Raw genomic sequence first — 23,078 nt, 5'->3', positions numbered from 1 at the left:
ATATACGAGAAAGGAAGAGGAGTGCTTGCTGGGGCTGTGCAGCTGAACTTCAGCCCTTGGCGCCCGTTGCTTCTTCTATACAATGATTGTGATAGGGTCATGTCACCACGCCGTTACACTAGCTGCATCCTGGAGGGGCAGGTGTGGCTGTGCTATCATCGACCAGGACGAGGCTCTTCGTCCTGACAAAAATTCCTGCCACTCAATGCAGCGCCGCTAACATTAACCCAGTAACCCACTATGGCGGAACATCTACAAGACATCCTGGAATACGTCGACCGATCGCTCAATGAAGAGGAGGACTTCCATTTCCTCCGCTTCGAACAGCTCCAGCGCGTCAATATAACAAGGCTGCAGCTGGGGTTAGTCCAAATAAAGGAGCGACTGAAGAATGACGAGAAATTCTCAGACCAAGATCTGGATGGACTCAAAGTAAAGCTGGAAGACTATAGTAAGCCCTGACCCCAACTATTCTCTACGAAGCCGCCGAGTCTAACAAAGACCCAAGCAACGGCCATCCGCAACTACCAATATCTCCAAGACAAGAAGCAACTAGAGAAGAATGAGATGCGATCACGGAAACTCCTGCTGCAGCGATACTTTCAGACCAGAGTCAACAGCTCCTTCCAATCGCACTACTGCTACTTCCGCGAGGCCGACGAGAAAATCGACCATCTGCGACGGACACTCATGCACATCTTGCCCTCGAGACTAGCGTTCTCAACTGAAGAACGTCTAGCCAGAAAGAAAGAGTATTATGAAGGCAAGGCGCCAAAGCAAGTTTCGGCGTTTGTGGATAGATTAGCTCGATTCCTTGTTGCGTTTGCAGGAGGCGTGTTTTTGATCGTGCCTATGATTATTATGACGCTGGACCCGTCGCAGACGAAAGGGCTGGTTGTTGTGAGTGTTTCGGTTATTATACTTATGCTGCTGCTCTCTTTTGCGGTCCGCGTGTCGAATATTGAGATACTTGTTGCGGCCGCGGCGTATGCGGCTGTTTTGGTTGTTTTTGTGGGGGCTACGAATGGGTAGAGGTAAGTATGGATGGATATGCATCACCGGTCTATGGCCGATTATATATGTATGGAGAGAAGTTTAGATGAGAGAATAGGTATAGTCAGATGACCATGGTCGCCACAGGACTTTGGAAAGTAGGGGTACCCTCGATGTCATTGAAACACCGAACTTCATTAAAAGTAAGCTACGGAGATTGTCAAGTTCGATATAAGCAAAGAGAAAATAATTTCAGTTTGTGTTGATAGCCCTTGTTGGCCCTCCCAAGCTTCTATCCAAAGCATCCGAGGAGTGGCTTGCACAACGTCCTTGCAATTCCACAATTATTGATCTGGCTTAACGTTTGAGGTAAAGCGTCAAAGCCTTTGAGGTACGCTGGTACCTTAAGTCCGGATTGCTCCTAACGGCAGACATAAATACCTTAGGGCTAATGTGAATACCTCGCCCGCCAGCATTTATGCATAGCACGGAGTCAAGGGCTTTTACTTGCTATATTTCTGGAATAATAGGTGAGCTACCAGGTTGAAAATTTACACTTAGCGCATAAGTTGTCTTTGCACTGTGCGCTGAAGCTTGGATGGGGAGCATGAGCGTCATGATGATATAGATAGAAAAAATGAGTGCACTGAGTGACTTTCATTGCTGTCTACCATATTCTCAACAGGTCCAGCATCATTGCTAGAGATGGAGCTTCTTACCCTTACTAAACTACCTACCCTTAAGCAATCTTTTACCTTCTGAGATACCGATTCCCCCCATTTCATCATTTTGACACTTTGCCCTCACTCCGACTTCACATCTTAACCTTCTTGGGGTCTATAAATTCCAACTTTCGCTAGCAAATTTGTCTTCTCCTCTACATATCTCTTCTCTATACTCGTCTCGATCCATACTTCTCTTTGTTGAGGAACTTTCTTTTAATACAGACAACCATCTTCTCTACTTTTATATATCTTGTCTTTCTTCTTTTCATCTCCTAGCTCTTCTTTCCTGTGTCTCAGCCTCAATTAGTCACATCTAAATCCGACTTCCTTCCCTTAGCTTGTATACTTTCTCAAGCTGTCAAGTTTGCATCCAAGGAGTTGAGAAAATACCTCAGTCCCACATCGACTCCTTCACCTCGAGCATATCAATCTCACCACTCAATCCCACTCTCATCTACTTACCTGACTCGAACACTAACTTCAACAAGCATCTAAGCAAATACCACTCTCCCAAGACGTTCTCAAAACCAAATCCTCAATTACCACAACTCTATCACAAACAAGATTCCGAGTGAGTTCCGAACTCCACCTCGAACCTCCACACCACAACTAACAACCCCATCAGCCACAAAAATGCGTTCCCAATCCAAGCTCAAGCAACCTAAACAGCCCAAACAACTCAAACCCTCCACCCCAACCGCACCAACAACCCCCTGCGGCATCCCGGGCATCTCCTATTCTCTATCCTTCACCAAGAACCTCCACACAAACGCCTCAGCCCTAGCCGGCGTCCTCAACCTGCCCAGCACATCCGCCCTCTGGAACCTCTACACGAGCGCCACCAGCAGCACAAAACCAATCCTCGACGCCTGGACGACCGAACGCACGCAGTACAAATCTGCCATCTCTCTCCGCGGCGTGCGCGACACAAAGCTCCTCGCCCTCTCGCAGAACCCCGTGTACCATGTTATCATCACCTCGGATATGCACCCAGCCTTCAATGTAGCCAAGAACAGCGTTAAGGCGGGTGAGAAGGTCACGGGGACGAATCTGGTGTATCTTGCAGGTCTGTGGTACATTGGTCGGCTTATTCGGGCGGCGCCGGAGTTGTTTCCGAAGTCGAGGTTGCCGGCGGCTTCTGGGAAGGGGGATGGGAATGGGGATGTGGATGCAACGGTCAAGGTTAAGCTCGACCCGTATGATGTCCTGCATGGGTGGAAGCTGCTTAAGTGGGTGTGGGCAGTGGCATATCCTTCTGTGGCTGCGGGTTTGAAGAACACTAGGAAGGATAGGGAGGCTACAAAGCCTGTCTGGCATGTGCAGCGTAAGACTGAGGTTGAAGACGACGCTGGAAAGGGGGATGAGGGTACCATTGCTACAAAACAGGACGAGGGTGCGGATGAGGACACTGCTGTAAGTAATCTATCTGGCTGCTTCGGTCCACATGTCGCCTTCTTCTCGAGTGCATCTACTTTCTTTTCAGATCATGGGGCAGGACTAACTTGACTATAGGATACTATTACGAACAAGGGCAATCAAGCTACGGCCGGAGCTGAGGGTGTCAAGGACGAGCCCGCGTACGAGACCGAAGAGAGTCTCGCGAAGAAGGAGGACAATGAGATTGACAGGATCATCAAGCGCGCTCTTACTGATGAAGGGGATAATAACAATGATGACGAGGCCGACAAACATGAGGCGAAGAAGGTTAAAATCTGCTGATACTTTTCTACGCTGCACTGGTTTGGGAGGATTGATACATTGGGCTCGGGTCTATCGCGTTTCAATGGACTTTGACATCAAGTTTTTATTCTACGTTATCCATTGCGTTTTATCACTGCATATATCTGATGGTCAGTTTTTGAAATGAGCTCCGTCTGCAATTCTGACAATTGTGTCTCAATGGTGTCCGGGAAGCAGAGTGGCGAGAATGTTTGCAGGCAGTTGATTGACTAGACGGAATGGCCTTTCAAAAGGAATCATGAAGACCTTATCTTGAGTTATAACTAGGCTTGATACTCAATGAGATTTCCGTTCTTGCTTCTCGATAAATATGCATATTTCGTAGTTTGCTAGGTAGATGGACGCCCGCCTCCGCCCGCTGATTGGACGACAAGACATCGAGTTAGGGCTACATGGTTCACATACTTTCCCCCATGACCAGTGGCATCCTAGGAGCTAGGAGAGTATCAGGCATAGCCCCTTGTCTTCACTTGTGCCTATACCGCAAAGCGTGCCGACATCCGGAGTGCGAGTCAACGGTGAGTCCTGCCGGTGACTGAACAGCCCCTTTTCGAGGCAGACTCTGCGCTGCCCAGGCCCTAAGACTCAGCCTTGCCAGCGCTAATTTAGCGGCCCCGTGCCCTGTGGTGGGCCCAGGGGATTTTCTCCCCCCATCAATCTTCAAAATTCTTTTCCTTCTTCTTTGCTTTCTCCATCAGTAAGCACTCTAACTCTTTTCTTTTCATGGGCTCCCTCTGTTATCACCCTTTCCTTCTCATCGCCAACTAAAGCCCACGAGTATCCAACCAGTCAAGATACTCACAGTTTTACTGCATACCTTCCAAATAAGTCCTTCAATGCGACTTGGCGCCCCGTCCGCTGATCCATGCCCGACACGGCCAGGGCACCACGATTTTAGCCTTATAGCGCATCCCATTCGCCGCGAACTCGTGTTTGTGCCTGTGTGGCTTAGCACGCAATCTCGTTTACACCTTAGCGCCGACCTTGTCTCACTTTTGCAGTCATCCACTGGTCCCTGAGGCTCTAAGTAGCAAGTTAGACGTCGTCTTTGCCCATGTGATGGAGCTCGCTATGCTAAACTGGGCTGCGCGCCGGCTCTGGCGCTTTAGTGCTCGAGTCTGGTGGGGATTAGACCTCAAGCCCAGGGTCCGGTGGTTGAGGTTCAAGCCGCAGCCGCAGGCCCGCAGCCCAGGGCGCCGGCCAGCGTAGGGCAGAAGGGAGTTTAAAAAGGCGTGATTTCCCCGGGCGCTCCGTGTTTACGTTGATTTAGTTCCTGCGACAAATCTAGCTCTCACGTCATTTATCATCAAAATGCCTCGGTACCGTGGTAGCTACAGCATGCCCTCGTGCAGCGAGTATGCGTTCGAAACAGATGTATCACGAATCGACATCGCCTTCGCGGCCATCTTCTTCATCGCGACCTTTGTGCTGCTGTGGGTGGCATCGAGCCGCATTGGCCGGTGCAAGAAGCAGGGCCAGCGTGTTGCGGGCGCGACCCTCCTCTTGATATCGATTCTGTTTGCTTGGTTGTATGTTGCTCACACATCCACCATCAACTCTTTTCTAGAGCATCACTAATAACTGCTGGTGCAGCACCCACATCGTCCGCCTCATCTACATCCCCATCGTTGAATGCGACATCTTCAACTACCAGAACATCTACCAAGCGCCTTTGCTGTCTTCCTGGCTCGTCGGCATCTCAGAGTACCTCCTCCTCGCGGCGATCCTAACATCCCTCACGCACAAGCTCCAAAAGGACTTCGGACTCATCCAGCCAGCTATTCTGAAGACGCAGAAATTCTGGGCCGTGCTTATGATCCTCGTCCTGCTTACCGCGCTGGGTCTGAACACCGCGTACAACCACTACCTCTACAATGATGTCTATGGCTCCTACTACTCCGACGATCCGTACCTCCTCGTCTCACCCATGCGCGGTGTGCTGACGACATACTATGTTATTGCTGCGGCGGGAATGATCCTCGCTGCTGCGACGATCGGGAAGACACTCTCTCAAGCGCCGGGGGGTCTGCGCTCAAAGGTACACTTGCCCTTTCTTCCTTCCACCCCTCCACCTTCTCTTCAGGGCATCTACTAACGCATGTAATTGCGCAGGCTTTGACCATGAGCACAACAATCCTCCTCGCTGCCGCGCTAGGTCTAACCCTCACAAACATGGGCAGCTACATCGACAACACGTACATGATGCTCAACAAGGTGGTGAGCTACGGCTCGTCCGCGTACAAGAGCTACGTCGCCAGAATCGAAGCAGCCAACTTCCTGGGCTCGTTCTTCTACTGTCTAGCGTTTTGGGCGGCGGTGCAAGTGGGCAGTTACTCTGTGAATCCGGCGAGTGCACCGCCGGCTTATGCGCCGCCCCCGCCGCAGCAGCCCATGGTTTTCACGACGGGGAATGAGGGGTATCAGTCTGGGTATAGTCGTGATATGGGTGCGGCTGGGGCTGCGGAGCAGGGGTATGGGAGGAATCCGGAGTATGTGAGGTAGAATCTTGGGAGTGCCCAGGTAATGAGATGATGTGATGGGCTTAAGCGTTACGGCCTGGTTAATGTGGATCACGCATTTCTTGCGCGAAATTATTGTCGTGCTATATTATAATGTAATACAATATACCCATGTTCTCTATTGATCTCGGGACTGAGAGAACCTAGATATGGTCACTGTCTATGATCAAGCCCGGATGTCTACAAGAGCTGTCCATGTGCCAACGAGTACGACTGCTATGGTACCCAGTGACCCTATCTGTCAACGCCCACTACCATACTTAACGGTCTTACCAGTATTAGTATATATACGCAATATCAAAGGTAAACGCTCGAGAGCATCAAACCGGATTTCCCTTCATATCAACCGGCATCTCCCTCCCGACCCAAGCCGCTTCGGGAGCCGTCGATCGATGGGACCGAGAGTGGCCTCGCGGATCCGGCCAAGGTTACGACTGTACCAATCAACCGCTTCTTCGTCCGCACAGCGATCGAGCACGTCGTCACCGACCCCCAGGTACCCCGTCATCAGCGAAACCCAGCACCTCAGCGACTCGCCCCATGCCGAGAACCCAGTGTCCTTCTTCTCGTCAATTGCAGACCTAACGAAGCTTTCCACTAGCGTTTGTTCTAGAGGGAAATGCAGATTGCCATAGACAACAAATCGCTCGCCGCTCAATGGTGTACTCGTCGTCTCTGACAGAGCGCCCGAGTAGCCTTTTCAAGGAACGTGCAGGTGCGCAGAGGATGCCGAAAACACATACACCTGCGCCCCTCTCTCCGCAACATCACCTAGCGGATAATCAGAAACCGCACAGGTCCGATCCACCCGCTTATAGCCAGCATTGATCTTCTCAAGCACCAGCTTTGGGTTCGGGTGATTCGCCATGATCTCTGGAGGCGGAGCGCGGTCCAGAACACTGCGGGTGAAACCCGCGCTCTCCAGCTTTTCAATGGCGGGCTCGTAGTCGTCATCGCGCACTACGAGCACGGGGCCTACAATTGTTAGAGGCGGTAGAGGTGGGCAGATTCGCTGGTGTTTACCCCCTACGGCAATCGGAACTCCGAGATGCCACATCGCGAGGGCGCCCCAGGCGATCACGGAGGAGAGGGTGGAGTGTGTCGTTGAGTCTCGTTGAGAGCTGGTCGGCCTGTCTGCCGTGGGCATCTGAATATAATGTCAGAGTATGCCGTGATACGGCCTGGCTTATCTAGAATGGATGGAAAGGTGAATGATTGATGATGAGCATTATGAAGGACATGTTTGAGGAACGGAGGAGAGATGGCCATCAATCGTGCCTTTGTCTTGGCGGCTGATACGCGCCTTTCCGTTCTGGGCCTAGTAGACCTGTTATTCGGCATAAAAGTCGTGTGACCATGCTTGTTGTGCCTTGTTGATTCCAGGCTTACAACTTTGCCTTTTGCAACATCTCCCCTTGGACTTCACGCATCATCAGCTGTCGTTTCTAGTACGCCGTATCGCTTGCTCCATCTCTATGGCTCCAGGACCTTGAAATATCATCTTGCTTTTCCCACAGCCACCGTACAGGGGCAACCTCAAGTGTCTTTGGAGGATCAGTCAGGGGTGAAAAATATATACATCTACTCCGCTCTGTGATCAACACTATCAGAATCTCAGTCCCTCATCACCCCAAAATAAATCCATATTTCCCAGTCCAGACGAAACCATCGACGCGAACTGGCCCCAACCGGGACAGTCCGACGGCGATAGACCGAGTCCTAGGCTCGCCATGTCATTGTTTGCGCTGGTTGCAAAGTCAAGGCCCGTTTCATCCAGCGAGCTGGTATAGCTTGCTTCGATTGTCTGCGGGCTTTCATCGAACTGTACTGCCGCTACGCCGGCGGGTTGACTATCAGTCGCGGGTACTCCAGGGAGCTGATTACCACTCATATCATCGTTTGAAAGCTGGCCGTGATGGCGATGTTGCTCGTTGGACCCGCCCGCGTTTGCCCCAACGGAAGTCCCTTGGTCATTGACAGTCTGCCTCATCGCCTCGACCCTCAACTCCTCAAGCACAAGACAGTACCGTTCCGAAAGCGAGCCCTTCTCTGCGATTTCCGAGAGATGATTCTGGCATCTTGTCGCAGCGGAAAGATACATGTTATATAGATTCCCCGGAAGGCCGCGACTCTGGATAACGTGGATGTACAGCATTATCGTCGCGTTGAAGGCGAAATACGATGTTATCTGTGCGCGACCCATCCGTCAGTATAAATATGCAAGGAAGGGAGATCGAAAGGAGATAAACGTACCCAAAGCGCCTTCAACAACTGCCGATTCTGGGTAATCTCATCGATAATAGCAACGATCTTCACGGCTGCATTCAGGCACTGCTTGATGCTTTCTTCCGTATGAGCTGATATATTATTCTTATTTGCACGGCCGTCTTGACTGCGCGCGAAGTTCCCCAGCACAAAGGGTCGATGCGTGAGAATGATGGAGTGCCAGTATGTCAGGTTAAGCACGTTCCGTTGCCGTTGGAAGATCGGTATAATCAACGACGCACTTAGAACATCCGCGTCGAGAAACCAGGCTAGCTCTGAGCGCCAGTTGCTCAAATCCTTTGAGATGGATTGTACGGCCGAGAGGCGTCTATTGTCAGATATGGGTCTGATGGAGTACAGCTCTCTCAAAATACGACTGATGATTCGCGCGATCTTCATATGCGCCAGCGGTGCAAGCATCGTCGACAACGTTGGATTCCTAGCCGAGCTCTTCGGTTGCGACTGGGCTAGACTCTGTGAGAGTTGATGGTCTTCAACGCAAGCCGGAAACTCCGTATCGATATCCTCGTCGTGAAACGACCGCGGACGCCCAAGCGCAGCACTAAGATACGTATCAAGTGTATATGCACACCAGAATGTTCTCTGGCGGCACTCAGCTTCTATCACGCCCATCCATCCACTCGAACCAGAGTCCGCCTTTCTGTTCCGATTCAGTCCGATAGCGAGCGCGAGGTGTGAGACTGTCCCGAAGAGACTCCAGCAGTGATTTATGCGCGATTGAGAGAGGAGGTAGTAGCATTGCGTGAGTCGGGCTTGCACGCTTGTTAGCCGGATGGAGCCTTTTTCTTGGGCCAGCTGGTGTTCGGCTGCTAGATAGTACCGAGCGCTGTGTTTAATCTATTAGCAAGAGAGCCTCTTGTTAGGGAGTATGGGAAAGTGGATGGCGTACCTCAGATCCGCGGGCCCCGGCCTCTCATCGTCAGGCATATAAACACGCCCCAGCGCCAAAATCATGAAAAGCAGCGCAACCTTCGCACATGCATTGCCGGCATTCTGGTCTCCGTCCCTCATCACACCGAGCGTCTCATAGAATTCCCCAAACCATTCTTGGATTGTCGGCCGATGGAGGAAGCGGTACGTCGGCATCGCGAAATCAAAGTATCGATCTATGAGCTTCTGCGCGTCACTTTTCGGCAGCATCATGCAGAAGGAAGGGTTGAAGTCAGGCAGGTGTAGCGGTGCATCGCCGAACGTGAAGATACTTCCGCCTGGCTGGGTGAAGGAGATCGCGTCGTGGAGGCGCTTTTGCACCCTTAACAGAAAAGAGACGCCGCTCGCGGGGCCGATGTAATGCCCTTGTTGGTCTGTTGAGGAGGGTTCTGGGGAGTTCCTTGAAGACTCATTCGATGGTTGATTGCGTTGCTCGATTCGTGATATGTGATTGCAAGGTTGCGGTGTTATGGGGCTGGGAAGGATATTCGAGTACCCTTGGCCCTGTCTCGGACTCGGGAGTCCACCACCTGCATTGTTGTACGCAGACGGGATAAGGAACTTTCTACCGCGGGCGTACGAGGCGTCGAAAGTACAGCGGGCTTTTGCACGGATGCAGAACTGGCATGGTTGGCTGTTATTGCACTTGATCTTTCTCCTAAGTCCATCCGATCAGTAGGTATATCTGGGAATAGGGTATGGTTGGCATGGTTTGGTAGGGTTAAGGTTACCTCTTGCACCGATCACAGGCCCTGGTAACCCTCACCCGCTCGGTGTTGCTTTTCCGCTTCATTTCCGCCCGGACCTGAGGATACTGCGCGGACATACTGGACTAACCCCATATGACAGAGTACGAAAAGGAGGGACGGAAGAATGCTTTTTTGGACGGAACTGAGCAGAGTTATGTATAGACGGAGCGGATCAAGGCGACGGATGCCGGATGACGGGCTGCATATCCGCGCGGAAAAGCATCCGGAATGCGGGGAAGCTGGGGGTGGGGTCACGCCTTTTCCGTGGTCGTCTGATGTCGATCGCTATCCTTCGCGTTGGGGCGATAGGGATTCTTACTTTGATTGGCCGATGTTGGTTGAACTTGGTGCTAACCGTTTCAACTGACCGAAGTATCCCTACCTAGGTAGGCAAGCAGCATAAAATAGTCGGACATATACCGTGCGAAGCAGGCTGGTATAGAGAGACATCGGAGCCATCCCGGTTACATTCGGTGTCTAGAGCTCAACCTTCGCGTGTTGACCGTCACCTATAGGAGTTGGAGATACCGGATGGATTCGCCATCCGCCAACCGATAACCGACATCCGCTATCTCGGATGGAACGAGCGCTTGCCCTACGTAATCTCTCCATGGCATGTAGTCACTGGAGACCTTCCGTGTCGTTGACACAATCAAAAGTGTATCAAATCCCACCATTAGAAGACCGCCGTGTGACTTCAAAGCACAGATATACACCACTGATCTCATCGAAAACCCCCAGTCTAGTCGACTACTACTCCTTACCTACCAACCTACCGAGATGTCGGCCGTCGGGAAACGCCTCTCTGGAAAAACCATCCTCATAACCGGCGCCTCCTCAGGCATCGGGCGCTCCACAGCTCTTGAATTCGCACGAACCTCACCCGACAGTCTCAAATTGATCTTGACAGCTCGTCGCATCGACCGACTCCAGGAGCTAGCGGCCGAAATAACAAAGGAGTATCCGGGCGTCAAAGTCCACCCGGTGCAGCTGGACGTGAGCGACCCAGAGGAAGTGCGGAAGCTCCCGATGTCTCTACCGGATGAATTCAAGGAGGTTGATGTGTTGGTCAATAATGCGTGCGTTGCCTCTCTCATCTCCTTCAGCCGTTCGAGATAGTACGGTATTAATCGTGACGCAGCGGCCTCGTAAAAGGCGTCGCCAAAGCGCCCGAGATCGCCGAATCTGACATCAGCACAATGATCTCGACAAACGTCACCGGTCTGATTAACATGACACAAGCAATCCTCCCCTCCATGCTCGCACGCAACAACGGCGCTGGCGCAGGCGACATCGTGAACATCGGCTCGATCGCTGGCCGCGAGCCCTACATCGGCGGAAGTATCTACTGTGCGACCAAAGCAGCCGTTCGTTCATTTACAGAATCCCTGCGTAAAGAGCTCATTGCGACAAGAGTCCGGGTAATCAGTATCGACCCCGGGCAGGTTGAGACGGAGTTCTCGGTTGTGCGGTTTTATGGGGATCAGGAAAAGGCGAAGGGGGTTTATGCGGGCTGTGAGCCACTGACCCCGGAGGATGTTGCGGAGATTATTATTTTTGCGGTTGGGAGGAGGGAGAATGTGGTTCTTGCGGATTCGTTGGTGTTTCCGAATCATCAGGCTAGTGCGACAATTATGCATCGGAGGGGTTAGATGGGTGAGGAGCAAGATGAAGGTTGAGCTGGAGGTTAGAACTAAGGATTAAATTAAAGACCTCGTGGAAGGCCTCATCCCCCGACAATATAGAATACCTCCGGTACAGCAGTTATATATCTCAGGCAATTACTTCAGTTAGAGGGATTTATTCATAATTTGCTTCAGCCCAGTGAAAGAGAGCGAGCCCATCGTCTCTTCCCACGTAGTTCAGGCCGATTTTAATATGCTATTGGATCGCTGTACCCAGCTAGCAACTATGGCCTTGGTACCGAGCGAATTGCTATGGCTTCTAGCGAAATGCTATGGCTTCAATGGGTTTAGCATCTAGGTAGGTAGGTACTAGCCATCACCGGCCCCAACCGGTGTGGGTTCAAAGAGCTTAGCCGCAGCCTAGGGCTTACTCCAACAATGAGAACTCCACATCTCGGATTGTTACATGATTTGTTGATCTCAATAATCTAGGCCGGAGCAGCCTATCACCGCTAGTCTGAGCTTATTAAAGCTTGATCTGACTCCTTTTGTCGTTGTTCACTCTCAGATAAAGAGGCGCGATATGAGTCACCCAAGACAGCATAAGCCAGATATAACCCACTCATAAGAACTAAATCTCCCTCAGAGCCACACCTATCCATCTCAGTACCATACCACGCAGCTACCTGTGGTACCTACACCATGAGCAGAGCACCAATAATCCACATAAACGCCTACCCGGGCGTCGGAAAACTCACCATCGCCCAAGCCCTCCTCGCGCTCGCCCCTGATTCGATCAGCATAAAACTAATCCACAATCACCTGCTGATTAACCCCGCCGATGCCGTCCTGCACCGCAGCCAAGCGGGCTACCAGAAACTGCGACGAGAACTGCGCTCCGCAATCTTCACGGCCCTGTCTACAGAACCAGAGACATTCGATACGATCTATGTATTCACGGACTTCCAATCCACGAATGAGCAGGGGGCTAGTGTGTGTGCTGAGTATGTGAAGCTTGTCAGGGAACGCGGGTGTGAGCTTATTTCTGTTGTTTTGAACTGTGAGGAGGGGGAGAATGTTAGGCGCGTTAGGATGGAGGGGAGATGGGTGCAGGGTTCGGAGGTGGGCACGCCAGGGGCGGGGAAGTTGAGGGATGTGGAGTTGTTGCGGATGTTTAGAAATGGCGCGCCGGTGTACAGGTTTGATAATAGTCTGGAGATTGATGTTACGAGGCTTGAACCTCAGGAGGTTGCGCGGAGGATTTGGGGGGTTGTTGGGGGGGTTTGGCCTGGTGGTAAAGCGGTTGAGTTGGTAAGAAATCAACTGCAGGCGTAGAACGCCAAGTTAGTATTGCTTGAGCCTCGATTGGTAGAGGGCAAATTGTTATGCTATATGAAAATGACCAGAACTGCTTTAAAGACTTCAAAGTATACAGAAATACCTTAGATATTCATGCTCCGAAACCAAACTTATATATGTATAAGTACTTGGCCCGAAGGATATTATCAACCGAATCACTCTGCCTCATGATAAATGCGAGATGGGTAATGTAGCTTAATCTTGCTATATTTATGTACATATAAAATGCCCTAAATTGACCAATATTACCCATCAATCCCATTACCATGATCGGCGGCTGACGCAGGTCGGGTGATGCACCAAAGCGGGCCTAGACCACGCAGATCATGCATGACCCGTCGATCCTGCCTAGTTGCTATTGGATATAATTGGTGCACTCGAGCCAATATTGTCCGAAGGAAAGAGCCGCATGTTCGTTTATCGCCCCGGTACCCCGCACGTAGACCTCCCCGTAAGCGCCGAGGAGAGAAGACATAAGTCTATGGCCGTTTCCCAGTTCCAAGATATATAACAATTCCCGCTACAGCGAAAGTAGACCCAGAACATTGGCAAAGATGAGGTTGTTTCTGAACGGGCTGATTCTAGGGCTCGCTGTCCTAGGCACTCCCATATGGGCCTGCGAAATCACCGGCTCGGATGCCCAGTCGCCAAAAGCAGCCCCTCATTACTTCCAGCACAACACCATTATGAGCCCAGACTTGTCTCTGTCTGATGTCATTCGCGATCTAGGTCCACTCCTCTCACACACCGCAAGTATCTTCGGGCCCTCTGACCCCCGCTGGAAGAATGCCACGGTGCGGTATAACACACTTGCCATGCCAAATGTACAGCTCGTCGTGCAGCCGGGTGCTGAAGGGGACGTATCTATCATTGTAAGGGCAAATTGTTCAGGCAACTCACCGGCGTCACTAACAGCAGAAGGTCGAATACTGCAACCGCAACAGCATTGACTTTATGGCTGTTACCCGCGGCCACTCTTTCAGCACGGTGGTTAGTCGGTTTAGGGGTATCGAGATCGACATGTCCTCTCTTCAGGACTATACCATCGAGCCGGACGGAAAGTCCGCGTGGTTCCAGGGCGGAAGTTATGGCGGCTCTGTGATACAGAGTCTCTGGGACAAGGGACATATGGTCAGTACGTCTTACCCCCCTCCCCCCGATTCGTGTGCAAGTGCATACCCTCATTAACACACCCGATAGCAACCGGCAGCTGCACATGCGTCGGCCTCGTAGGCCCCGGCCTCGGCGGTGGGCACGGCCGACTCGAAGGGCTCTATGGCCTGATAAGCGACAACTTCATCAACCTGAACGTCGTGTTGGCCAACGGGTCAGCCATCTGGGTGAATGCCACCAGCCACGAAGACCTCTGGTGGGCGATGCGCGGCGCAGGCCACAACTTTGGCATTGTGACAAGCTTCCAGATGAAGATACACCCACGCGATGTAGACACGTGGCACTACCACACCTACATCTGGTCGGACAATCAGCTGGAGACAGTCTTCGAGCGACTCAATACATTCCACCGCAGCGATAATGGGAGCACACCCGTACGGATGGTTAACTTCGGGTACTTTAGGGTTGATCAGGAGTATAGCCCTAAAGAGGTGAGTCGCCTCACCCTCCTAGCTTGAACTGTCACTAACCATGTCTGTATTTTGAAGACCATCCTCTCCTGGATCTTCGCCTACGGCGGCCCCGCCACCGAAGCCGAATCCCTCCTCGCCCCCTTCAACAGCATCCCCGCCATATCCAGCTCATCCGGTGACGTGCCCTACCCGGACATCGCCAACTACCTCGGCGGGAACATCGACAGTTCCGTGTGCGCCCCTAATAATCGAATAACTATCCGTGGCGCCGGGACATTAACTTACAATGTCACCACCGAGCGGTTGATCTTCGACGCTTTCAATGCCAAGGTTGCCCGGTATCCAGAGCTAGCTCCCGGCGCGGTGGCTGTGCATGAAGGCTACGCGAATAGAGCTGTGCAGGAGGTTGAATCAGATTCGACGGCTTTTGCGTGGAGGGATGAGAATCATTTGATGTATGTATTACTCTACCCTCTTCCTTTCTGGCCACTGACTGATGGCGGTGGAAGGTACGTGGGGATTTACCTCCCCGAGGGGTCCGACCAGGTCGACGCAGCAATGGAGTGGGCGGACGAGACAATGAATTTGTGGAATCAGGGCCAGCCCGATCGTCGGCCGTCGACGTACGTCAACTACGCGTGGGGCGATGAGTCGCTGGAGTCGATGTATGGGTATGAGTCCTGGCGACTAGAGAAACTGCGGGCGCTGAAGAGGGAGTATGACCCTGAGAACCGGTTTCGGTTCTATAACCCGATTGTCTAGCGTTTGTCGCTTTCCCAGTGACTACAGTACACGGATGGGGGAGGGCCAGGGTTACTATTAGTTTTGGGATTGATATAGTATTCTATGTGGATATGGATGACTGTCCATGGTAGTGCACTAGCCTTAGAACAAAGCAAAGAAAATGTTTACAATAGGCCCTTCGGGTGTCTAGACCAATGTACCTAGGTACCCTTCCAAGATTAAAGTATGTTGTCAGCACGGCGCTACCAGCGGTGCGATCCTCCCGAAGACCCATGCGGATCTTTGACCCAGAGGTTCCGATTGGCTGTTTCAGCCATGCACCACGGAAGCGGAAGCGCCATTGGTGGCTATCCATGTGATTGGGTCCCTGTGCGCGTTACCGTGATGCCAGATTCCAGCGCTACCGAAGCCATTCTACCAATCTACCAATCGAGCTACCCAGGGTAGGCTTCTAGACCGATCGATCCCACCGGCGAGCGGGTTCTGGTTCGCACCGGGTTCCTGGAATTGCTCGAACAAGGAATGCCTGCCGGCGGAAATCACTCCCGTGGAATTCTTAGGTGCCTTGTTAGCATATGGTAGTATTCTGTGTAATTAGCTGCATCTTCAGAGTATGTGGGTTAGTAGTTCAAGGCTATATACCTAAAGCCATAGCATATAGCCACAAAGGGCCTAGATTAATATGAGGTCCTCATTCCGCCAGTCCACAGGTTTTGGGCATCTGAAGCTCCTGCCTAGCAACCGCATATAGTTCCCGGCAGGGTTATGACGAGGAATGCCGGGAGAGATATTTACTCGCACCTTGTGCAGTATTTGTGCTGGGAACGCGCCCCCTGTAGATGGCAACTAATCATTCTTATTAAAATAGGGTAGAAGGTCCCTGTGACCCGGAAGATGGAGGCTAAATACAAGACTCGGCTTTCCATCCCAGCCTATGGTACCGTAGGTACCTATAATGAAGCCCTACAGCAAGACCTAGGGTATGCCATTTCCAACATGCAAGGACACAATCCTACGGACAATATCGCCCTCCCAAGCTCACTGGCTACTCTCGTTGAGGCAGCCGAGCTGGAGGCCGAGCCGCCGTTAGCCCTACGCCCGGGCACCCCTGCGCCTGGCCGCACGCTCCAAAACCCCAAAAGACGGTCTTATGCATCAACTGCCCATTCAACAACGAGATATCCCTCCGTTAATCATGAGCACTTTTACACCTGCACTCCCTCCAACTCGCCAGATCAGCAGAGGTTCTCGACGCGGTTGAACTGGCGGAATCACACGACCCAGACCTGGCTGGAAGAAGGACGGATGCCCTCACTCAAGCGGAAATCGCAACCACGCGTATCCAGCGAACCGGTGCACTGGCGTCCGCCAGGCTCCAGGACTTCGGTTTCTGGGCAGCGCAACACCAGCCATATCAGCGGGTATGACATGACGAATCTGGTGAACATCAAGCACCGCCGGAAACGGTGGGTAAGGATTGCGCTGGAATACGGGATGTATACAGGTTTTGCTGCGTTTGTGTACTTTGTCCTGATTGGGATGCCGCTGTGGGAGGGCGCGGTGGCGTGGCTTTACAGGCTGGTCAAGAATCGGTTTGTGTTTCAGGGCGGGTGGGCGATTGTTATTGTGCTGGTTATACTGTGAGTTACCATAGCGTCCGTCCTCTCTTCTCTTTTCCTTCTTGCAAGAGAATAGACTGATCGAATGGATCGAGGGACAGCTACTCCTTCACGCCTCTCCTGCTTGCCTTCGAAGAAGCCCCCGGCCCCTCTGGTACATCGTACAACAACGATATCCACCCCTACTGGGCCCAGACACCAGGTCAAACCGCAACCTCCACCTGCGCCCTCATCATCCCCGCCTACCGCTCAGCAGGCACAATCAACCAAACGCTGACAAAAGCGCTGGCCATCTTCCCACCGTCCCAGATCTTCGTCATCGCAAACGGCACCTCTTCGTCCCCCCTCGACAACACCGAGTCCATCTGCGCCGCCCACAACGTAACCCACATCTGGGTCCCCATCGGTTCCAAGATCATCGCCCTCTTCGTTGGATGCCACGCGGCGCGCGGGTACAAGCATGTCCTCCTCATGGACGACGACGTGACCCTCCCACCAGATTTCCCGGTTGTTACAGAGAGATTAAGGGATGGAACGCAGTGTATCTCGTATACGATCCGGTGCGCGCAGCCAGCACCAGCACCAAATACAAACACAAATACAAAGATGACCTGGTGCCAGAAAGCCCAAGACCTGGAATACAAGCTCGCAGGCCTGCAGCGCTTCTTCGCCGGACGCATCGGAAGCGCGACCTTCCCGCACGGCGCGATTTCGCTCTGGGACCGGACATTCCTGAAACGCGTGCTGGAGCACCATCCCGGCTTCTCGATTAGCGAAGACTGGTTCATGGGCCACACGTGTCGGCAGCTGGGCGGGCGGATCGAGATGTGCAGTGCTGTCTTTGTGGAGACGGGCACGCCCGCGTCGATGTTCTGGGCCCCCGGTGGTGGCAGGGGTGGGTTTGGGGAGACGACGCTGTTCCAGCAGCGGTTTTCACGCTGGAATTTCTTTGTCGCCAGTGGGCTTTGGCATAATCTGGTTTATCTTTTGACGTCGTGGAGGCTCGGGTGGTGGGAGGTAGGGGCGAAGGGGTTTGTTTTTCAGGAGGTGAGTTTACCATACCTTCCTATCTAGGTACATATACCTGAGGTTGTACCCTACCCTAGGTACTGCTACTCGGGCGAGGTGTGCTGCTGCTGCTGAGGCTGATGCTGATATGGCCCGTCCCGGCCGAGAGCAGGTCTACGAAACCGTCACATACCTCTCCTCCCCCTTCCTCCTGCCCATCTCGCTTCTCGTCAAGCCGCTCTTCTGCCTTGCCATCCTGGCAGCTATTGCTGGGTTATATCTGCTGCAGGCCATCATCTTCAATGAGGTGCATCTACGCTGGAAGAAGGCTCGCAGCTCCTGGGCTGTTATATTGGGTTGCTATGTATGCTTACCTCATCCATTCATGATAGGTTTCCAAGGTTTCTATCTGTGTCTATGGTAGATGATGGTAGGTTGCTGACATGGGTGTTCATGTAGATTCCGTACAAAATGTGCCTCTGGCTCATCAATGTTGCGGGCTGTTACTGGTGTCTGTTTAGGTACGCGCGGTACTTTGCGCAGCAGCGGTTGAAGCTTACGGAGGACCATAAGGTTGTTGGGATGGTGCTGCGGCTGGAGGAGCAGATGCTGGGGAGCGGTCTTGGGAGGAGGCTTACTGTTAGGAGGATGAGCACGGTGAATGGGGAGACTTAGCCTGAGCTACATAGCACATAAATTAGGCAGGGCAGGGCAGGACAGGGTATTCACGTGTGTATGGATGTATACAGGCAAAATCGCATTGTCTTGTAAATAGCCAAAGCAGACGTGACCACCATCCTCTTGAGAGTGTCAAAAAAAGTACTTCAAGCAACAGCACAATCCTCCACTCCCATCCAATCATCCCCCAACCCTCCTGTGAACCTGCTGGAGTCTCCTACCTAAGTCTCCTACACAGTGACTTCGTACAAGCAAGTGCCCCTAAGCCGGAGGCAAAGCCACCTTCCCCGTCTTCCCAACACTCTTCTCTGCCCCCTTCCCATACCACCACTCCGTGATCCCGCCCCATCCGTCCGGTTTCCCCCCTGATAATAAACGCGGAGGTCCGGCGTGCCATCCCACGCAATGGCCGCAATCTGGGACCCCGCCAGCGTGGCCCCCTCCATCTTCCTCTTATCCCGGAACCCGTCCGTGTTCCAGCACCACTGCCAGAACTCGTTGGACGCGGCCCAGTACAGACGCAGGTTGACGTCGCTGGAGCCGTTGTATCGGAAATCCGTCACGGCGAAGGAGGTCCGGAAGGGGGCGTTGGACGCGATCACCTGGTCCATGTCGGACCAGCCTTTCCCTGTGTTGTGGCATTTCTGCACAATGTCATGGTTGGGGGCTTGGATGTAGACACTACGGAGTGTTGTTAGGGCAGGGCTTTGATGTTCTTTGTTTTTCTTGCTGCAGGTTCCAGGGCGGGGATACGACGTACCAGATTGCAGGACCGCCGACGTGCTCGAAGCGCGTCATGGTGATGGATGTCCCGGGGAGCGCCTGGCCAGGTTATCGCCTGCCGTCCAGCCGGTGGCTTCTATGGTATTGCAACGGGATTAGCATGCTCCAACCTTCACCTTCAAGACTCCGAGTTCGAAAGAAGGGAAAAGAAAAGAAAAGAAAAGAAAAGAAAAGAAAAGAAAAGAAAAGAAAAGGAAGAAGAACATACGACTCCACCGCCATTCCTGAACCGTATCGTCCGTCTTCTGCGCATACACACGCAGGTCATCGTCGCTGTTTGGCGGATACGCCGCCGCAAGCTTCGAGTACGGCGCGACCTGGATCCCATAGTTGCCGATGTCGCCGTAGGACCAGCCCCAGTTGGGGAAGTGGGTGCGCTGCATGATGGTGTTGAACGAGGTGAGGCAGAAGACGCTGATCTGGGCGTGGCAACTTGCTCAGCGAGATGGGATGTATAGGGATGGTTGTAGGTATGATAGAGGGTGAGGCTGCGTACATTCTTCAGACCTGCGGTGGTAGCTGCGGTCAAGGGGGGTGTTGTAGCGCCCGGTCCCGATGGCCGAGCCGATACTACCGCCCTTCTAGTTGTTCTCATACTGCCTTTCGCGGATCTGGCCGGTTGGGCTTTGGAAGTAGATGCGCAGGCGGTCGTGGTCGTTGACGGCTGCGATGCCGGTGGCTGGGTGGGATAGTTAGACGGAGACAAAGACAAGGATTATATGATTGATAGTTGGGGATAGACTCACGGTAGAGGATCTCAGAGGCCATGATGTTTTGCGGAGGTTGAGACTGGATAGTCAAGTCAAAGTAGTCGTATGGATAGATGGTTTCTTTCACTGCTGATGTTTCGATGTTGGACCTCATTCTCGCCGGGTGTCCTGGGTTTATATATCCAGATCCTCGCGATCCTGACGTAGTCCATGCTCAGTACAGGCTTTCATTACGTCGCCTCGGGGTCGTGAAGCGTAGGAGTGGGTGATGGTGATCTGTCGATCAACCTTAACGTCATGAAAGTGCTGGGACTTAGATGGCCTACGAATCCTCAAAGTCTGAGGCATTGCTCACATGTAGGACGAGACCTTCTAGGCGTGTGACTGGTTGTGACGCCATTCTGGATCATCAGCGGCAATCTTCAGTCTGAGTGCACTGGGCGTGGGTTTGGCACAGGATGATGGGGTGGCTGTAGCTTGAGCTTCTCGGAGTAAGTTTGACTTGCGGAGAAGTGTATGACGTGCCCAGCTGTTGAATTGATCACCGAGCTTGGACCACTGACGATTGGAAAAGAAAGGATCCGTCTGGCTCTGGACTCCGTGGTGTTTCCACAGGGGGGTGTTTCTACGCGGCGTGGTTCCTTCATGTGCCGTGTTGTATACAGTCAGAATCACTAATAAAAGGGTCGTAGTAGCTTGCTAGCGAGGATATTGCCTTTTATCCAAAGATCCTTCGTGCAAGGACTTTCTTTACTCCGATCCTTCAATGCGGTATTTCCCTGTTTCTTCTCTTTTCACAACTGTCTCAAACCCCGAGGTTCCGGACGATCATTGATCACCACCTACCTACCTACGGTATAGGCAAGGTTTATCCTGCAGCCTCTCCACTGGACAAGGGCCCTCGGAACTTAGATTTAGGCAAGGTCAAGAGGATACATTGTGACCTCATGTCAGCATCGCATGCCATTAGGTAACAGTACGTATATACAGAGTATAGCACCATCCAGTTCATGCAGAGGATGTTACACAATCACCTCTTATTTCAGACTGGAATGCGGCCTCCTGCTCCATAGACATCAATGGCCCCTGTTGTTGAGATCTGGGGTCAAGGTCCCCGGGATGAAGTATACCATTCGCCTTAGGGACGGTGGAAAATGGAAGTAGATTATCTTTCTACCGTATGCAAGGTCCGCACTGACGTGCCATGCCTGGATAGATGTTCTTGTATAAGGTAGCTGTAACTCAATATGGTAGCCCGTTCACTTGACATCGACAGTCACAGCCAGTGACAGACCTTTAGGAAGGAAAGTAACTTCTGTATTCAGTCCGCACACAGGAAGGTCTCAGTGCGCCCAAGTGTTTTCGTGTCACATCCAGCCCGTTCATCTTCCTGCAGCAACTCGTCTCCTTACAGGGGATCCTTGCCTACAATGGTTACATCGAGAGTTGACACATTTCTGCCTTGCTTCAGCTGGTGTAACATCCTCAAAAGCTGGAGATGAGTGTCTGTTATTTAGGGTAGCCATGGGCCTTTGCTCGTGGAGATTGAGAGAGATCAAAGCTTAGCCTGCGCTCTAGCAGTCGGATTGAACTATCAACACCAAAACTCCTGCCTCAAAATTGAACCCAGTTTCCAAGCCCCTACTCCATTGCACGTCCAACGATGAAGCTCGAAGCCCTCGCCGCCCTGGCAGCCCTAGTTACCCTAGGCACCGCCCAATCCACCCAGCTAGCCGACTACCGCGCCCTCTGCTCCGCAGACCAAGACACAGGCACCAAGACCTTCGACAACGGCCTCACAGCCGAGTACACCTGCCGCGTCAAGGCGTCCAGCGCCGTCGAGCCCACTGAGGAGTCCGCGAGCTCGTCGGAAGAATGCGCCGCGAAATGCGATGCCGACCCCGCCTGCGCCAGTGCTATGTGGCAGTACACCCGAGACCGGTGCGTTCTCTATGGCGCTGACTCGGATGTCACGCTGAGTCCTCACGCCCGCGGCTCGGTCTACCTCCAACCCGCCGGCAGCGTGCCCGTTGACGACGGGCAAGGCGAGGGCGAGGATAGTGCGCAGGCCGAGGACCTCCCGTCAAACTGCCACCACGAGAGACAGGCATGCGAAGACGAGCTCGAGCACCAAAGGGGTATAACCGAGACATGCGAGGAGGAGAAAAGCGAGCTGCAAGCCGAACGCGACGAGCTGGAGCACCACAAAACCCTGGCTGAGACATGCCAGGCGGAGAAGGCAACGCTGCAGGCTGATCGGAATCAGTGCCAGGCCGGCCAGAGTTCCCTGAACACCAGGCTCACGACCTGCCAGCGGGACAAGAACACCCTGGACTCGAACTACAAGAGGCAGGTCCAGCAGCTGCAGAGCCAACTGGACCAGTGCCGCAAAGCCGTCATCCCTTTGGCGTCTGCGTCTTGTAAGTCTACTATCCTATCCTATCCCAATTGAAACTATCTTGATCTGACATCGCATTCCTATTCTACCTAGGTCCTGCTTCAACCCAAGCCACAGCGTCGTATTCCGGCCTGAGCTGGCGGATCATCTGTCAGAAAAGTTTGTGTCCACACCCTCTACGTATACCCATGCTATAATGCAAACTGATCACATTTCCATTTCTTAGCTGTGCCAGGGAGTGACAAGTCGGGGACGCATCGTGGAACTAACAGCAGGGACCAATGCGTGCAGCACTGTGCACAAGAAGCGGCTTGCAAATGGTCTCATTGGCATGCTGGCACTCGTGGCTGCTGGACGTACCGCAGCTCTTGGAAGCCGGAGCAGTTCAATGTCCAGTCCTCTTGGGATGTATACCTGAAGCTCTGATCTGCCTGCGTGCTGGGTTGACCTTATATTGAGCGCTCGGTATGATGTTCCAGGTAGTCTAGGAAAATTGCATGGGGTTGACCTACACTGAAGTCCGTTGAGGAGCTTATAGCGAGTTTGTTGGAATGAGGATACCAGGTATGGTAGTTCCACGAAAGTTAGGTTGTCAACAATGACAAAAAAAAAAAAAAAAAAAAAAA

At 52.6% G+C, this 23,078-nt stretch overlaps 12 protein-coding genes across 12 annotated transcripts; 8 read left to right on the top strand and 4 right to left on the bottom strand.

Annotated features, from left to right (window-relative positions):
- Positions 1-214: 214 nt before the first annotated feature.
- Positions 215-1,216, top strand: BDW74DRAFT_160767 (uncharacterized protein). Its single transcript, XM_073725672.1, has 2 exons — positions 215-451; positions 509-1,216. Exons 1-2 carry the CDS (start codon positions 241-243, stop codon positions 1,030-1,032), a joined length of 735 nt encoding a protein of 244 aa, XP_073579621.1. The 5' UTR covers positions 215-240; the 3' UTR covers positions 1,033-1,216.
- A 1,135-nt stretch (positions 1,217-2,351) lies between these two features.
- BDW74DRAFT_182222 (uncharacterized protein) lies at positions 2,352-3,437 on the top strand (the record flags this gene model as incomplete). Its single annotated transcript, XM_073730215.1, has 2 exons — positions 2,352-3,131; positions 3,231-3,437. 2 exons carry the CDS (start codon positions 2,352-2,354, stop codon positions 3,435-3,437), a joined length of 987 nt encoding a protein of 328 aa, XP_073579620.1.
- A 1,186-nt stretch (positions 3,438-4,623) lies between these two features.
- On the top strand, positions 4,624-6,043 carry BDW74DRAFT_88538 (uncharacterized protein). Its single transcript, XM_073733985.1, has 3 exons — positions 4,624-4,987; positions 5,052-5,496; positions 5,571-6,043. The coding sequence occupies exons 1-3, from the start codon at positions 4,770-4,772 to the stop codon at positions 5,958-5,960; spliced, it is 1,053 nt and encodes a 350-aa protein (XP_073579619.1). The 5' UTR covers positions 4,624-4,769; the 3' UTR covers positions 5,961-6,043.
- BDW74DRAFT_88539 (uncharacterized protein) lies at positions 6,044-6,645 on the top strand. Its single transcript, XM_073733986.1, has one exon. It carries the CDS (start codon positions 6,127-6,129, stop codon positions 6,610-6,612), a length of 486 nt encoding a protein of 161 aa, XP_073579618.1. The 5' UTR covers positions 6,044-6,126; the 3' UTR covers positions 6,613-6,645.
- A 32-nt stretch (positions 6,646-6,677) lies between these two features.
- BDW74DRAFT_182220 (uncharacterized protein) lies at positions 6,678-7,124 on the bottom strand (the record flags this gene model as incomplete). Its single annotated transcript, XM_073730214.1, has 2 exons — positions 6,678-6,952; positions 7,001-7,124. 2 exons carry the CDS (start codon positions 7,122-7,124, stop codon positions 6,678-6,680), a joined length of 399 nt encoding a protein of 132 aa, XP_073579617.1.
- Positions 7,125-7,583: 459 nt separating this feature from the next.
- BDW74DRAFT_170466 (Zn(II)2Cys6 transcription factor) lies at positions 7,584-9,986 on the bottom strand (the record flags this gene model as incomplete). The annotated part of the gene is made up of 4 exons (XM_073727176.1): positions 7,584-8,165; positions 8,231-9,100; positions 9,197-9,851; positions 9,925-9,986. 4 exons carry the CDS (start codon positions 9,984-9,986, stop codon positions 7,584-7,586), a joined length of 2,169 nt encoding a protein of 722 aa, XP_073579616.1.
- A 530-nt stretch (positions 9,987-10,516) lies between these two features.
- On the top strand, positions 10,517-11,712 carry BDW74DRAFT_88535 (SDR family oxidoreductase). The gene is made up of 2 exons (XM_073733984.1): positions 10,517-11,021; positions 11,084-11,712. The coding sequence occupies exons 1-2, from the start codon at positions 10,723-10,725 to the stop codon at positions 11,592-11,594; spliced, it is 810 nt and encodes a 269-aa protein (XP_073579615.1). The 5' UTR covers positions 10,517-10,722; the 3' UTR covers positions 11,595-11,712.
- A 1,761-nt stretch (positions 11,713-13,473) lies between these two features.
- On the top strand, positions 13,474-15,401 carry BDW74DRAFT_187971 (FAD-binding oxidoreductase). Its single transcript, XM_073731617.1, has 5 exons — positions 13,474-13,798; positions 13,842-14,061; positions 14,127-14,530; positions 14,588-14,967; positions 15,022-15,401. The coding sequence occupies exons 1-5, from the start codon at positions 13,481-13,483 to the stop codon at positions 15,272-15,274; spliced, it is 1,575 nt and encodes a 524-aa protein (XP_073579614.1). The 5' UTR covers positions 13,474-13,480; the 3' UTR covers positions 15,275-15,401.
- An 851-nt stretch (positions 15,402-16,252) lies between these two features.
- Positions 16,253-18,558, top strand: BDW74DRAFT_170463 (uncharacterized protein; the record flags this gene model as incomplete). The annotated part of the gene is made up of 5 exons (XM_073727175.1): positions 16,253-16,444; positions 16,496-16,896; positions 16,977-17,922; positions 18,056-18,247; positions 18,343-18,558. The coding sequence occupies 5 exons, from the start codon at positions 16,253-16,255 to the stop codon at positions 18,556-18,558; spliced, it is 1,947 nt and encodes a 648-aa protein (XP_073579613.1).
- Positions 18,559-18,791: 233 nt separating this feature from the next.
- BDW74DRAFT_182215 (fungal fucose-specific lectin-domain-containing protein) lies at positions 18,792-19,727 on the bottom strand (the record flags this gene model as incomplete). Its single annotated transcript, XM_073730213.1, has 3 exons — positions 18,792-19,242; positions 19,322-19,383; positions 19,575-19,727. The coding sequence occupies 3 exons, from the start codon at positions 19,725-19,727 to the stop codon at positions 18,792-18,794; spliced, it is 666 nt and encodes a 221-aa protein (XP_073579612.1).
- Positions 19,728-19,925: 198 nt separating this feature from the next.
- On the bottom strand, positions 19,926-20,208 carry BDW74DRAFT_182214 (uncharacterized protein; the record flags this gene model as incomplete). The annotated part of the gene is made up of 2 exons (XM_073730212.1): positions 19,926-20,023; positions 20,091-20,208. 2 exons carry the CDS (start codon positions 20,206-20,208, stop codon positions 19,926-19,928), a joined length of 216 nt encoding a protein of 71 aa, XP_073579611.1.
- A 1,509-nt stretch (positions 20,209-21,717) lies between these two features.
- On the top strand, positions 21,718-22,878 carry BDW74DRAFT_182213 (uncharacterized protein; the record flags this gene model as incomplete). Its single annotated transcript, XM_073730211.1, has 3 exons — positions 21,718-22,474; positions 22,546-22,611; positions 22,679-22,878. 3 exons carry the CDS (start codon positions 21,718-21,720, stop codon positions 22,876-22,878), a joined length of 1,023 nt encoding a protein of 340 aa, XP_073579610.1.
- Positions 22,879-23,078: the final 200 nt, after the last annotated feature.

The sequence above is a fragment of the Aspergillus multicolor genome (assembly GCF_047715735.1).
Source record: "Aspergillus multicolor strain CBS 133.54 unplaced genomic scaffold BDW74scaffold_34, whole genome shotgun sequence".
Lineage (NCBI taxonomy): Eukaryota > Fungi > Ascomycota > Eurotiomycetes > Eurotiales > Aspergillaceae > Aspergillus > Aspergillus multicolor.
The sequence above is the reverse complement of the archived record's forward strand: the minus strand, read 5'-3'. Positions and strand labels throughout refer to the sequence as shown.